We start from the raw sequence: 16,933 nt of genomic DNA, 5'->3' as shown, positions 1-16,933 counted from the left end.
AGTCATATCTAACACACAATATTTAAACTGAAAAGCAAGTAATATAAACCAAGTTAACAGTAGAACTAAACTACATAGCGAGATTATAGCGATTCGGATAACCATCTACATCCACTCTTCGATTGATCGTTTTTTAGAGTTAGCTTTACTCTAATTTCTTTTACACGGGCGAGAGACTTATATTATTTTTGGGTACATGTTCCATGAGGTTTCATGAACGGGTCTCAACTATGAGACGACACCTTTAAGCGTTACAAATTAAGATTAATCCCTACTCGAGTAGTTTAGCTTCCTGTTTGATCGCTCTTATCCTCTTGTTACATCCCGTGTACCATCTTTGATTCCTTTCCTCGATTGCCTGTATCGAGTACCATACAACATACGTAGGTTGTTTAAGCCTTATCTATGTTGACTATCTTAGTCGATCTCTTCGTATCCATAATCCATCTTTAACTCTTATACTTCCTTATACTTGAATGCCTCTCTATAGGCGTCTTACTTCAAGCTTTTACTGCGTATAGGTATCCTTCCTTATCGTTCCTTGGTTCGATTTATTGACAATATATTCGTGTTGTAGCTCAACTTCTTTGTTGAGTCTATCCTTCCTATTCCTTTACATCCTTCGATGTCTATATGGCTCACTCACCTTACCGATCGATTACCTTATTTGCTTCTCTTAAGCGCCATTGATTTATATCCTCAGTTCTCCTTAGGGTTTATGTAACTGTGTTCTTAAGGTTCATATACCTATCCGCAATACGCATCTTATCGTAATGACGATTACCTCGACTATACACTCAGGTATAGATGTCTTTGATCATATACCTTGATATCGTTATATTCGATCATCGCTGCACCTCTCACTCTTGAGGTGACTTCCTCTTCTTATATGATTCCTACCTTTATAGGCTCTACCTGTGAGGTGTGAGGCAATGTTCACTATCAACTATCTTTATACATACAACTTCCTTATTTGCAGCTAAAAGTCTTTCTCGATGCTCTATAGCCGCTACTACATTTAATTAACTGATCATCAATTTCTTGCTCCGTTTTAAAAATATTTCGTATTAAAATAAAATGTCTATTTCTCATTTTCAAATTTTTGTCGGCCATACTTTATACTTTTCTGGCTCGACTTTCAAATACATGTACTCTACATGTACATTCCTCACCAGCCAGCCAAGGCTTTACAGTCATTAGGCCCAGTTATAGGAATTTTCACTATTTGAAATCATTGTTTCACAATCGTTTTCAATTTCATTCCAATATAGGGACCTTACATTGATAATCCTAAGTTAATTAAACTATATGCATTATATTTTCATCCCTTGCACTTTTGGCTTACTGCCAAAGTTCGCACAAATGTTTTGTCGTTACTTTCAAAAACCGCTATCCTCTAGTTGTCTGTTCGAAGATCGCAACGATTAAACCCTAGGTAACCGTCTTAGGAATATCATATTCCAAAATTAAACCGAACCAACGGTTCAATTGAAAAAATATTAGGGTTTTACTATACCTTTTCAGTTTGAAGACATCATCTGAAACTCGTCTCATCGATTTACCATCTCTGCCTGCTACACTTTGTAATCGTGTACTTCTAATGTCTTAATCATAGCTTGATCAATAGGTTCCATCTCTTCTTTCTTGCTCCTGGTGTCTCGGTGTACTATGCCCTGGACATCCCGTTTAACTATATTCCTATCTGTCACTCGTCGTAGCGCGAATGTATGTCTCGATCTGATATAAGCTGTAGTTTGTTTAACTACAATTAGCTGTGTAATTTATAGTCACATGTATGTTCTCCAACTTCCACTCTCGTATGCTTATGTTTCTCCCTTGAGAATTGCTTACTACTTGATCTCGAGTATTTACTTTTGTTACAGAGTTATGGTCTAGGTATACTTACAATAAAACAAATATGTTCGAAACATTTCAATAATTTGCGCGCGCATTTTCAAAACAATTTGTTTAAAACTCAATTTTTAAACATCTGCATAGTTGTGCATAGGGTGATGATACCTCTCATCCCCAAAGAATTGCCACAACTATTCTCTACGAGTGATGCATGTTCTACTGATGCGTGTATTCATAGATATGTAATGAAGCATTCCTTATCAATATCGTGTCATTCATACTCATTTATCTCATCTCTAAGCACAATTATGCTTTTAAAATTATTTAAATGAATAACCATAGCAACGAATAACATTTAGTTTTTTTTGTAAGTTTCTTCCGGGCCCTAAACTCTATAACTAGTAAGAATTCTTCATACTTCACTTTTTTGAGTCCATACTTCTTTCGCAAATCTCCCTTTGTACTACTGACGCTGCCTTCACGTTATTTCATGCTTGATATTTAAGCATCGATATCGAGTCGTCTAGACCATACGTTCGCGTATATCACAACCTTATATCCCAAAAGGGAAGGCTGAGAACCTATGAAACCTAAGAATAGGTATAGGAGACATGACTCAAATCCTATAGCTGCAGTAGTTCCTAGTTTAACCTAGTGACAACGTCAACCCTAAGCACAAACAATCATCGATCACCTTTAAACAATGGTCTATGGATTTAAATCGTTATTCGTAGAATGGCATTGGTATCCATCTGCCTTCAAATCATAATACCAGCGGTAACTAGACCAACTGCTCTGATACCACCTTTCTCACGACCCGAAATCTCGAGTCGAGACCGGCGCTAAGGAATGGAAATTGAAGTTCTGAAACCTGTAGCAAGCCTTGAAACACGTTATAAATTTTTTTCGCAAACTTTCGCAATCTAATGAATTACATATTTATTCATAAAACGTTTTCGCAATCTAAACATTCACAAAGCATTTTTATAAAACTTGTTTTAACAATACAATTATAGCTTTCAATTATAAATTCACATTCTGAAAACCGATACAGAACGATCTTTAGAAATCAGGATCTGACAAAGCGATATCTCATATCAAGCAATGCCCTGTTCCGCATTAAAGTAAACGGTTTAAAATGTAGTTTTCAAAACATTTCATATATATAAGAATATAGGTAAATATACAGAACCGTTTGACAAACTACTTATACATATTAGGGCACGACTACTGCAGCACTACTGGTTGACTCCTTCTTTCTATACATAAGACTTCTGGGACAAGTTTGAAGTCTCTCTAGTCAAACATGTTCACCTGAAAGGAAATACTATTGTGGGGGGGGGGGGTCAGTTGACACTGAGTGAGTTCATAATTACTGTAGAAAATTAATTAAAAACAAATACCTTTATATGCATTCCCAATATTGAACCGGATGAAACCCTATGTTCATTATGTTTCTAGTTTCTTATAATTTTCAATTTCATTCGTTCCTTTATCCGATATGATCGATACTCAATTATTATTAGTCCCAAGTCATGGGATAGTTCAACCGAGTTAAATGGCAAGATACAGGTCCCGGGATAGTTCTACCGGGTTAACCTAGTAACCCGATTAATACAGTTTCGGGATAGTTCGACTGAGTTACTTACATTAATGATTTCCTGATGCAGTCTCGGGATAGTTCAACCGATTTAAACTAGCATCAGTCGATATTAATGCATATTATTTATGGCTTGATAATTTAATCGATATTGCTTGTACATTATGTACGTTCGATGTATTATTGTTCATATCTTTCATTCATCTAATTTATTATAACTGGAGTACATACCGTTCTATTGATGCCCAATAGATAGCTTTTTTCATCGGGTATATATTCGGTTTCAAAGCTTTTAAATATAATAGTGCATTTTAAATAAGGCATTTTTATAAAGTATTGCAGTATTATTAATCGACAGTAAAATATAAACTCATCGGTTGCTATCCAATAACTTCGATCAATTACAATTCCCGTCAATCTCCTCGAGCTCGTTGTCCGCTAGTAGGTTGCCTTTTCGAACCTAGGACAATTACCAAATATTTCTCGAGTGAGAATCTATTCGATAGATACGCTAGACTCGAGAATAAATCACGCACACATAACCCGTCATGTAATCGCGTCTAACCCGATACCTTTCTATTTACGCTCATCTATAATAGTCCGACCCATAAAAAGAATTTATATTCCTAAAATTTGGAATGTCGTCTATAATTTTTGTTTGGTTTCGGACTGAAATTAGCACCAGAAGGTGTCGGAAACTAGCCCGGAAGTTAACAACTTGGGCTGTCCTAAAACTGCAGAACTGTTATGTTCGACATAATGTTCTGCTTCATTTGAGCAATCTAGAGTTTGAATTAGCATAAACTCAAACTTATACAAATATAGATAACATCTTTAAGTTTATGTACCAGTAAACAGAACTTGATTTAGATCTATACAGCTCAAGATATTATCCTCTCAATATGGCTATTTTGCAGAACAATGTTTCTGCAAAACGTCAAACTAGTTCGTAGTTCTCGACTCTTAACCTATAACTCGTCGAGACCCATAACTTATGGCTAGTATATTCTAATACCATTCAATGCATTCCTCATATCTTATATTAAACATGTACATTCCATGTCTAAACACCATTCAAAACACATAAGCATGGACTACACAATTTTGGCCGAATCATGCAAGCAATTTCTAATCAAAGTTTCATCAAACCTTATCAATTCAATTCTCACATCATTTTCAGCTCTAGAAACCTGAGAACATGCTTAGAATCATCAAATTCACCTCATAGCATTGACTTAGTCTAGGGGCCGAATACTTAGCTCCATGTTACTCTCCAATTCAATCAAATTTTATTAATCACAACACCATTCATTAGGGGTGTGCAAAAACCGACCGAAACCAAAATTCCGAACCAAACCGAACCAAAAATATAGGTTCGGTTTGGTTTTAGAAGAATTTTGGTTTGGTTTTTTTTTTTGAAAATTTGGTAAAAATCGAACCGACCGATGTTTTATTATATATATATATATGATATTCCAATTTTTATACAAAGTATTGAAGTGGTTTAGTGGTAGATGGTTCCTCGGGTCTTCTTACTGTCAGATTTCCATTTTGTTGTTTTATTACTCCTTAATTTAAGGAAAATACTAAATAGGGGTGCTGCGATTCGAACCTTGGTGGAAAAATGAAGTGAATTCGCGCTAAACCATTGGACTGCAGGCACGAATTGATATATTCTATAAGATATATTATATATCAGTCACCGACCGAACCTAACCAAAATTTCCCTCTTATTTCGGTTCGGTTTTCAAATGGTTAGAAAACTGACCGGTTTTAGGTTTTACCGAACCGACCGACGCACAGCCATACCATTCATACATATTCATAATCCATAGACATCTTCAACAAATCAAACACCATGAACCTCAATCAACAATGACGAACCCTTAACTCAAAATTTGAGAATTCTCCTTACCTTGATGGATGTCACAACCGAAGGTTTCAAGACCTCAATTCACCATGAATTCCTTTAATCCAAGCTCAATTGCACCTTGACTCAAACAACACACAAAACCCTTAAATTAGAGTTTATAAACCCTAATCCATCAGTCTTTAAATCCACCGAAACAACCCAACAAAACCATAAATTGAAGTCCTTACCTATATTACCTTTAAGAATAGAAGGAATTTGCTTCAATTTTGATCAATTTTGGTGAATAATTCCTTAACTATGGAGGTTGGGGTGGTGCGGCATGGAGGAGAAGAAGGAGAAGCTTTTTTTTTTCTTATCTTAAGAAATGAAATAGTTTTGACTTGAGTGGATCCTTAAGTCCCTAATGATGACCACGTGTCATTGCTTTAGTGGGCTAATGCTCCACTTTACCTCAAATGACAAACTGATATGCTTAATCTTTCAAATCGACTTCCCGTCATGCTTAATTCTCAAATCAATTTTTGGAAATCCTTTCTTTCTTTATTTATTTATAATAAATGGAATGAATAAAATTCATTTCCTTCTTGGTAATTTGTTGGCTAAAGGTCCACTTTGGCTCAAAGTGGCTAAAAGTCCACTTTATCTCAAAATGGTCAATTTTCACTTTAGCTCAAACTCTTAATTAACTGTCGTGCTTATTTTTGGGTAATCCTTTTTCGATTAGTTCTTGATAATATTTCACGAATATTTTTGTGAAAATTATTAGCTCGGGATCCATATTTTATTTTATACCAATTTCTTAACTTTTACTTAATCCCGCTAATAGTGCTTCAACGAATAACAATTTCCACTTTAAATTATTATTTTGTGATCCGATTAATTCTCTTATTGCATCTAAACTTCTTAAGTCGAGTCTCATTCCCGATCTACTTGACCTAAATTTCACAATTTAGGACTCGTGGCACGATCCGATATCTTAATTTTTTTAGGATTATTACAATATTAAAATTACAAACTCATAATTGTATATTTATTATGATATATAAGAACAATTAATAATGCGACAATAATCAAAAATAATTATCCAATTATAAACTCATTTTGCTGATAAATGAAAAGTGCAACTCTACTAAAATAGTAGTTCCGTAGATAGAATTCACAAAATTAAGCTCTGACAAGTCCAAACTGGCTAAAAGTTATAAAGTTTGTCGAATTTAAATGAGTTACTTATATATAAAATGATGACCTTTAAACCAAGTTTCAAAAATAACATGACCTTCAAAACATGTCAGACACCACCTTTCATTTCTTTTTAAAAATAACATCGGAAACTTTTAGTGGTATTTTTGATGACGTGACATGACATATGGCAGACCCATCGAGTGTCCAATTCAGCAAAATTTTACTGAAAAATGTGCCTATGACGAAATTGAAAAGAAATGAAAAGGGATGTCTGTGATTGACACATTTTAACGGTCATGTTAATTTTGAGACATGATGCAACGGAGATGATTTTATAAATAATAAATCCAACTTAAATTTATATTAACTATTATGATGGTACCACATACCATATATTTTAGGCCAAATGATAAAAAAAAAGCCAAATCTTTAATAAAAATTTCACAAAAGTTCAAATCTTTCAATTTTATCCAATTTATCCTAAAACGCATGATTTCGTTTCAATAATGTCCAATTTTGTGATTTTACTCATGTGGCGCCTATGCCACACATCAGCGCCGCATAAACAAAATTGTGTAGTTGGATATAATTGAAATGAAATCATCTGTTTCAAGAAAAATTGTATAAAATTAAAAGTTTTGAACTTTTTTGAAATTTTCATAAAAGGATTGACCTTTTTTAATAATTTGGCCTAAACTTTTAGTACAAACGAAATTAGACTTTTTTTATGAATAACCAAATTAGGCTTAAATAAATTTATAAACGTTAGCTATCTTATAATTTGATTTAGAGAATAAACTAATTGTTCAAATTCTTTAAATATTTTTAAATAATAAAACGATAATTTGTCAGTAAAGTGTGAACTGAAAAATATGCTGTATGGCTTTAACAATTCCAAACTAACAGGCACATATTAAATATAAGATCTAGCAAGCTTATGAAGAAGGTCAAATGTCATTTTCCATTTGTTGTAATTGGCTTTGTGCCAATTTTGCCATTTTCCTTCATCAATTAAAATTTCATAATAGCCATACTCAGTCTATTATTACATATTTATACAAAGGGAAAAAAATATATTTATTGGGAAAAATTAATACTAAAGTAACCAAGAAAAATGGTTCATCATTGATCCGTGGTGAAAAAACTTAAGATTTTGATAAAAACAAAATGAGGAAGAAAAAAGGAGGCGCTTATATTTTTTATTTTTTTTGAAAGAACTTGTAATTTATATGTAAAAAAGAAATAGTTACCAATTCCCTTATATAACATTAGGTCATAATTTTAGTTCTTCCACGATTTTTAAAAGTTAATTGATAAATTTTAATTTTTTTTGTTAGTAGTATGTGCCTTCGGATAATTTTATAGTCACAACTTTGATTTCGCTAAAGATGTCATGAATATTGAGATTGACAAAAGACGTCAAGTCTGCAATGAATTCCTCTCCAGGGTCTTCTCCATGACGATTGAGCAGATTAGATTAGATGTGTTGATACAATCGGTTTGAAAATGCATGGAATGAAAAGTCACGACTACCACATTTTTATGCAAAAACTTCTGCCAATCGCTCTCCGTGTGCTATTACCGAAGGAAGTGTGGGAGCCTTTAACAGAGCTGAGTATCTTCTTTCGTGACTTAACCTCCACGTCTCTAACAGAGAAAGATCTAGATCGTATGAGGCTGGAAATCCCAAAGATATTATGCAAGCTGGAACGTATTTTTCCGCCCAGCGTTTTTGACTCCATGGAACATCTACCCGTACATCTACCGTACGAAGCTATGATGGCAGGGCCGGTTTAGTATCGCTGGATGTATCCATTTGAAAGGTAATATTACTGAGTCTTCTCAATTCGGTGTATCAGTATATTCACATGTAATGTTTACTAACTGTGGCATCTGGAATCAGATATTTGAGAAAACTGGAAAAAAAAAGTCAGCAATAAAGGGAGGGTGGAAGGAAGCATCAGTAGCGGATACTTGAATGAAGAAACCGCAAAATTTGCAGCTTATTACTTATCAGAAGGTGACCCAATGATACCTGAGCGGCTTTAAAGGAATGAAGTTTGTAACATTGAAGTCGACGACGATGTTGACAGATTATCTATTTTCAAGCCGCACGGGCAATGATAGGAGTAAAATACTCTTTTAATTAGAGTCGTTTATACTCGGTTTATGTCACGTTTAGTGTGAATTACATTCATTATTTGGTGTTTTATGTGCTTGATAGTGTTTGTTAGTGTTTCAGTGAAAATTAGGTGATTATCGAGTATTTGGAGCAATATCGACTAAGGATTACGTGTTGAAGTTAAAGCGTTAGTTTGCGGACGAAAAAATCGAACTCCAAGAGGAAATCAAGGCATGTCTCGAACGAGACATGTAGGTCTCGAACGAGACCTTTGCCCTCAACAAGTGTTGTTTTCGAACGAGAAGCAAGTCTCGTTCGAACCAAGTGAAAAATGGCCTAGGTCCCGAACGAGACATGCTTGTCTCGAACGAGACTTATGAGGATTTTGAAGAGGTTCGTTCGAACCAAGTCAAATTTGGCCTATGTTTCGAACGAGACACTCATGTCCCGAACGGGACCATGTGTTAAAAAAGCCTGATCAGATTTCGACTTAAAATTAATCTCCCACTTCGATTCCAACTGAAACTCCAATTACAAATATGACTCGTATTATGATTTAGAAGACTCCAGAGCTTCCACCATTATATAAAGACTTTGTAATAGTTTAGATTTACACAATTACAATATATTAGATAATTTAGTTTATTTTTACTTCATAGATCGAATAACTTATTAATTTATTTTTCCAGCAGTTTATAAGTAGTTTATAATTAGTTTTTACGAAGAACGATTGTGAAGATTTCAAGTTTAATCAAGACAATTCTTCCGAAATTGACAACTCCGTTATTTATTGTTTTAATTATGTTCAATTCTTTATCATGTTCTTTATTTAATTTCAGCTTAAGCATGAGTAACTAAATGCCTTGTTCGAGGATTGATATGAACTCTTAAATTAGTTTCCGAATTGGATTAGGATTTCTTAGTGAGTAAATCGTGTTTTAATTACTAAGACTAATGCTTGAATTTAATTAATCACTTAGTTCACGATTTTGTGTTTAATTAACTAACTGAGAGATTGTTAATTAAATAGACATAGGTAATTAAGAACTTAGAGAAAAACACCTTGAGAGCGGGTTGGAATTTAGGTAGTCATTGAGTTTGCTTCATAATTACAATTTGATTATTTAATTCAGTTTTAATATCATGAGAGCGAGTTAATAATTGGTAAGTTAATTAGATTGTTGTTTTATTCGGATCTTTGAGGCTTGAAAGGGCGGGATTCGGTGCACTAGAATAGCTCGATTCGCGATAAAATCACTAATGGGTCTTAATCCATTCTTTTACTAGTTTATTTGGGATTATCAATCCTTGAGCACTTTATCATTATTGTTTAAAACCTATTTTACTTATTTGTTTTCAATTTATTATATCTTTAATTCTATTACAATACTCCATTGATTCTTTTTGCTAGCCAATTAAAGAATAATATAAATTAGTTATTTAGTTCATTGTTCTCTGTGGGATCGATACTTGGTCTTCCAAGCAATACTACTTGTGCGATATCATATACTTGCGATTATTTGCCAACAGGCAATCAGTGGGTGCTTGCTGCAAGAGATATCTTGAAGATGCTGAGATTGATGCTGCCCGGACATATGTTCTGTTGAATTGTTCAGAAATTAAAAATTACAGAGAGTAAGCTTCAATACAGCTGTCAATGTAATTAACAATAATGATTCAGCCTCTAATTATTGTTTTCTTCTTAACTAAAGGGTTTTTGAAGGCGAGTTGCGTAGAGGAAACCCCGAAATCAGCACCTCGCAAATTGAAGCGAAGTTCGAGAGTGACGTTGCCTACTAGTTTCAACAATATGTAAGTATTTTACAAATATATTTCAATTCTTTCTATAAAAAGTTCCGATTTATAATTCACTTTTACCCTATAGGTTCAAGATCCAACTGTCTGTACCAATCCCTTCATTCTTAGTCTCGCTAAAGGACCTCTTAAATCAGTCAGAATATTTAAGGGGTATCGTGTAAACGGATTCAAGTTTCAAACTCAGGCTTATGGGGAGGAACAACTTACGATGAATAGTGGAGTTTGCGTGAAGGGAACTCAATATGTCGATAGCGAAAATGATTTTTATGGAGTTCTGACAAACATAATTGAGTTAGAGTATGCGGTGCTTCCAATGAAGAAGACTTTCTTATTTAAATGCGAGTGGTTCGACCCAGCGCAAAATTCCGGCACAATAAGTAACAAAAAATAGGCTTAATATCTTAAAAAACCCTGACCTTTCATTCTCTTTTCAATCCTACCCTGACGTTGCAAATCTGTCAATTTTACCCTATTTTGCATTTTTTCATTTCAATTGTACCCTAAAGCATAAAATTGACCCTTTTTTACTCGGCAAAAATTCTCTAAATTGACCCTTTTTGCATTAGATTAACTTTTTATATTAAATTGACCATTTTTTAAATAAAATTATTGAACTTTTGTCAAATAAAAAAAGGTCAATTTTATGCTTCAGGGTACAGTTGAAATGAAAAAATGCAAACTGGGGTAAAATTGACAATTTTTCAACGTCGGGGAAGGATTGAAAAGGGGATGAAAGGTCGGGGTTTTTTAAGATATTAAGCCCAAAAAATATAACATGGTGGATGATATTAATAACAGAAAAAGATACAATAAGTATGATCCGTTCATCTTAGCCGAATAGGCCGATCAAGTTCATGACCTGCCATATCCGAGTAAAAGAAGGGATAAATTAAATTGGTGGGCAGTTTGCAGGATAAAGGCAAGATCCGAACTTGACATGCCCGAGGGAATTATCCCGACCTTTCAAGATGAGATAGAAGAAAATCCTCTCGTTATTGCAACAGACGACAATCCGACATATTTGGCTGATCAAAATGGAGAAGCTGAAGAAGATGCGTTGTTCATGCCTCCTAAAGAAGAAACAGAAGATGAGTTCATCGCATCCTCATCAGACGAAGATGAAAGCGAAGAACTTTAGTAGTTTAGTACATTTTATGTATTAGATTTTTTGCAACTATAATCAATTGTAAAAGATGATGTATTAACCAGAAATTATGTTTCTTAATTATATTATTCAAGTGTATACTCGTTGAATTTGAATTTAAAATTTTTAGTTTCATGTTTCACGAAGGACTGTATAATTTTAGAGTTTTTGACATTTTTGTGTCCCTAAGACATAAAAATTCTTGTTTTGTGCCTGGACCCACGCAGCCCGCTATCTGAGATAGCGGGCTGCATACCAGCCCGCCATATGAGATGGCGGGCTGGTAGCTAATTAGGGTGATTAGCTTAATCACCCTAATTAGCACCAGCCCGCCATCTCATATGGCGGGCTGGTGCCTGATCCCCAATCATTGGGGATCAGCCCCAATGATTGGGGAGAGAATAATTCATTCTCTCCCCAATCATTTCAGGCGGATAATGATTGGGCAATAATGGCCCAATCAGTTTGTTTTTTTTTTTCAAAAACTCTTATTTAAGCAATAAATTGTAATTTAGGTTAACTATTTTCGGGTTATTTTCGAACACTCCCGAGCGTTATTTTGTAAAAAATATTTAAAGAAATATTGTAGTTTACCTTTCAAATTTTATAAATGTCATTTGTAATTATTGTTTGGACCAATCTAAGTAAGAGTTTTAATTTCTCAAAAAAGGTAGAAAAAAACCTGATTTGAATATGAAAATTTAAGAAGTTAAAAGTGGAAGAAAGCCAGCTCGACATCGACATTCAAGTATTGAATATTATTAATTAGTAGTCCACCATAACCCACCCACGCGCGATAGACCACACACTGTCACCCACCCACAATTCTCGCAAACTACCCAACTTCCCAGTAGGTCACCCATCATTGAATTGCTATAATCCAAAACTCTTTAATTTTGGAGTTCCCCCGCACGCATCTACATGTTAACCAAGTCAAAATCTTGCTACATATGTATGTATATTATATTTAAATATAATTAAAAGGAACAAATATTTACTCTCGTAATTTACTCCCGCATTATAAAATAATTATTTTTTCATACTAACTATTTTTTAAATAAATAACTTTTTTAATAATTATTTAAAATAAAAACAATAAATTAATTATTTTTAATGATTAATTATTTTTAATAAATAATTATTTTTAATAAATAATTATTTTTTAATTAATTAATATTTTTTAATAAAATAGGACTTTTAGCGACGGATAGTTTAATCCGTCGCTAAAAGTGATACATTAGCGACGGATTAAACTATCCGTCGCTAATTTATATACTTTTAGCGACGGATTAAAAAATTCGTCGCTAACAGTGCAATTTTTATTGGCGGGATTCATCCCGCCATTTTAGCGACGGAATTTCCGTCGCTAAAGTTGGCGGGATGAAAATTTTTATTAGGATTTAGCAACGAATATAAAATCCGTCGCTAAATTCGTCGGTAATCTTCATTTTAGCGACGGATTTAAAATCCGTCGCGATTAAGCTGTTTTCTAGTAGTGTATATAAATGTCCAATTTGTTTTGAGTTAGATCTATTTTAATTAAGTGATTTTAATAGTTAAAGTTGCCTAATAATGTAGTTTTGGATTAATTGATTATAGGTAAAATTTTACTAATTCACGCTTTTAATAAAAAACACGACATTGCTATGCTATACTTTTTAAAAATAGAATAACAAATTTAGGGTTTATGATTTTGATTGTTATTAAGTGTTTTTACTATTTTTAAGCATTTAAAAGCCTTTTTAAACGTTTTTGTTGTTATGAATTTTTCAAATATTAAATAACAATAAATCACTAAGGTTTTGTAAATAATTATAAAAAAGCCATACACAGAAATTAAAATAAATCAAATAATCAAAAATATGTGTACAAAAATAAAAAAAGCTATAAAATACAACTAAATGTTTGTTCTATCTGGGGTCCGTAAGAGTGTCCTCATGTTTCGACCCTTATTCTGACGCCGACTCATCTGGCTATGAGTCAATGGCCGATAAGGTCTGAGATCTGGACCGGAGCTGGGGTCGCTACTACTTGGACTGACCACATCGTCATCCTCGTCATCAGGAGCCTGTGAGGAGGGGTTCCCTAACCCCAGGGAAAATGAAGGAGGCGTCATGTTAGCAATATCACCAAATGGAGGTGTGGCAGCCTGCAAATTGCTCACCCACTCATTAGTGAGCGAAAAATGCATTTGCGATGGGCTCTGAGTCGGGCGGGGAGAGGAGGAAGGCGGCTGTGGAATGTACCCCTCAAGAAGCTGGCTAAAACTACCTACTCCAGGCGTTTGCGGGTAGGACCAGTTGTCTTCAAATAGTCCTCCGTACTGCTGAGCTGGAGGTGTCTGCGTCGGGGATGGTGGCTGAAAGGGGGTAAAAGCGGAACCACGATAATGGGAGAAGTCCGTCGGTACTGAATAAGACAAAGATGGTGGCGCCTCGGGCTGTGAAGAGGTGCTGTCGTAGTGATGTGTATACCCAGTATACCGCCGAATGAAGTCCTCGGTATTCCCCTGATAATCGACCTGGAAAAACAAAACAAATTATGTAATTACGGTTATTGATGTTATAACTCAAATGGTCTTTTTTGTCCATACCAAACTTCACAATAGACATCCTCATATTTTTGGACAATTTGAATTGTTGATGAATTTCGACGTCTTGCGGAATTCATACCTGAATATTAAAAAACACGCTACAATAATTAAAATAACATTATTTTAGTATTAATTAAAATAACATCAATTTTTCCAAAATTAAAATAACATCAGTCTAGTACAAGAAAATTGAAAATTATATATCACATATCTCTGTAATTGGTACAAGTTTGAGCATTGTGACCGGCAATACTACATCTACTACAAACGTTAGGGCTACTGTCCTCCCTATAGGTCTGGTCCATGTCGTTCCTGATCCGTCTGTTTACCGGTCGTCCATTCGTTCTTATCCTGTTAACATCTGGAATGAAGGGAATCTCCCGAGAAGCTATCCACTTCTTGCCGTCAGGTAACTGTTTAAACGGAGTATTCCAGACTTGAATGGCATTCTCGGTTCTATAGCACCACCCGATGAAGTCGTGGGGGTTCAACTTTTGATCGTGAATGACTGCCATGGCATGGGAGCAGGGCAATTTACGGTGTTGAAACTTACCGCACGAGCACCTCTTTTTTCTAAGGTTGACCTTCTGAATATTTCCTTCCTTATTCCGCTGATTGTCCTTCCTGGTGGTCACCCTGCAAGTCATGATGTCCGGGTTATATTTCTTGCAACTATGGTAGCGGGCCTTTAGCTTTGCCTTTTTATATGCGCGATGCAGATCAGAGTAAACATGACGCCTTTGGCGATTAGGTCTTTATACATTTCCCAACGCCGGACGAACGTATCACTGAGCTTGTCAAAGATAGCCTCTATCATTGCTGTGATAGGAAGGCCCCTTATATTCTTCAGCATCGCATTAACGGACTCAGCGTAGTTCGTTGTCATAACCCCGTTTCGTTGCCCCTTTATGTCATGACACATAGTCCACTGCTCGGGTCTCAAATGTTCTATGTCGGTCAGGTAGGCATGCCCTTCCGCCGATCTTATCCTCATGCTCTCAATGCACGCGTCGTACTTCTTCTCTTGAAAGGCCCGACCTACACGTATGTATGATTGTAATTGTTAGTGGGAGAAATTGTACATTCTTCTAAAAAAACAGGTTTCGATAAGTTTCAAAAACAATACCCGCTTTCTCAGCCAAATCCTTCAAGTCCCTATTTCTGATTAAAGAGTGGAAATTGGCCATTAAATGCCTTATGAAGAAAAAGTGATCGACGTCGTCCCACTCCAACGTTTCAAAACGGAAATTAATCCGGGAGCGCGATCAGAAACGATGGCAACCTTGCGACCGCGTGTGACTTGATCTCGGAGATGACCCAGGAAATATTCAAAACTGGCAATGGATTCTGATTCCATGAGCGCAAAATCCACCGGCATTATATGGTTGTTGCCATCTATCGCCGACGCTATCAACATGTGCAGCTTATATTTGCCGTATAAGTGGGTTCCGTCGATGAATAGAACTGGCTTGCAAAACGGAAATCCGTCCACCATCCGGAAGAACGTCCAGAACATCCGTTGGAAAATTCTACATTGAAGCCCGCCGCACTCAGATATTGGGCCTGTTGGAAATGGATATTGTTAGAATTAAATCTACTTAATGTACGTACATTGAAATCCACAATACTATTAAATTTCATACCGTTGCCATGCCAGAAGGATCCAGGATTCACTTTGACCATATTATCCATGAACTTTGTCAATTATTCCCAGTCCCCATAAACGCTGCAGATTGCCCTCTCTTTGCCGTACCATACCCTTTTATACGGAAGAGCTACTCCAGTAAATTCAAGTAGTCCCGCAATCAACGTCTTGATCCGTATGTCACGCTGACCTAGCACTTGCGTCTGAATATAATTGGCGATCTGAGCAATCCCAAAATTCCGATGGTGACGAATTGACACTTGCATATCGCATGTGTGTGGCCCGATATATCTTGTCAACGTCCATGTGTTGATTTTCTGAAGAAGTGTGGCACGCAGCCACCATTGGCATTGCTTGCAAACGAGAACTATTGTCGTGTGCGTCGTCCGGTAACTCTTGAATTCTCTTCCATTGTCCACCGAATAGGTAACAGCACAAGCCCGAACAACAACTCGGCTCGAGAAAGTCATCACTCTTTCAAACTCCATCCCCCTCTCCCACTCAACTTTCGGCTTTTCCCATGAGTCCAAGTCGACGTCGAAGTCTTCGAGATCTACACATCTAACATGTGCCGGCAGTCGGGACTGGTACACTGTATTTTCTCCCACACATTACTAGGTTCAGCAGCAATGAGTATGTCTTCCATATTCTCCTCTTCGCTCTCGTAGTGATCGTGTTCTCCTTCTTCCTCACGGTCCCTCTCTGACTCACTAGAATCAGATATATGTAGTTGATCAATAGAAATATCTTCAAAAACCGCCTTGCGGTACTCCACGTACAACTCTAAAAAAATTAGTGCTGGCATGCGACCTGCCTTGGTCAGAATAGCATATACATGTGGGTCGCCCTGGACATCCAGCAACGAATAGGAATATATTTGTTCCCCTTGAACATGAGGTACTCGGAAATATATCTTGCTGATCTCCACTGGGCCCACAACACTGGATATTGCCGATCCACAAATATCAACCAACTCTTGAAAATTTATTCTTCCAGTCAACGGCACTTGCACATAACTACCCACAAAATATTCTACTCCACGGGGAGAGTTTACAATGCTACCGTCAAACCGTATCACAAACGACAAATCGATTGTCGTCAT

General features: G+C 35.8%; 1 protein-coding gene across 1 annotated transcript; it reads right to left on the bottom strand.

The window, feature by feature from the left end:
* Nucleotides 1-15,890: 15,890 nt before the first annotated feature.
* On the bottom strand, nucleotides 15,891-16,933 carry LOC126678344 (uncharacterized). The gene is made up of 2 exons (XM_050373248.1): nucleotides 16,447-16,933; nucleotides 15,891-16,384 (listed from the first exon to the last, which is right to left on the bottom strand). Exons 1-2 carry the CDS (start codon nucleotides 16,931-16,933, stop codon nucleotides 15,891-15,893), a joined length of 981 nt encoding a protein of 326 aa, XP_050229205.1.

This window comes from Mercurialis annua, linkage group LG4, assembly GCF_937616625.2.
Source record: "Mercurialis annua linkage group LG4, ddMerAnnu1.2, whole genome shotgun sequence".
Classification (NCBI taxonomy): Eukaryota; Viridiplantae; Streptophyta; class Magnoliopsida; order Malpighiales; family Euphorbiaceae; genus Mercurialis; species Mercurialis annua.
Note: the sequence above shows the minus strand (reverse complement) of the source record. Positions and strands in the feature narration are given on the sequence as shown.

Bases quoted from the DNA above. Each gene is read 5' to 3' on its own strand.
- LOC126678344 (XM_050373248.1), bottom strand. From the start codon at position 16,933: ATGACGACAATCGATTTGTCGTTTGTGATACGGTTTGACGGTAGCATT. The intron at 16,385-16,446 runs GTAATGTGTGGG...TTAGATGTGTAG, and splicing joins ACTCATTGCTGCTGAACCTA to ATCTCGAAGACTTCGACGTC.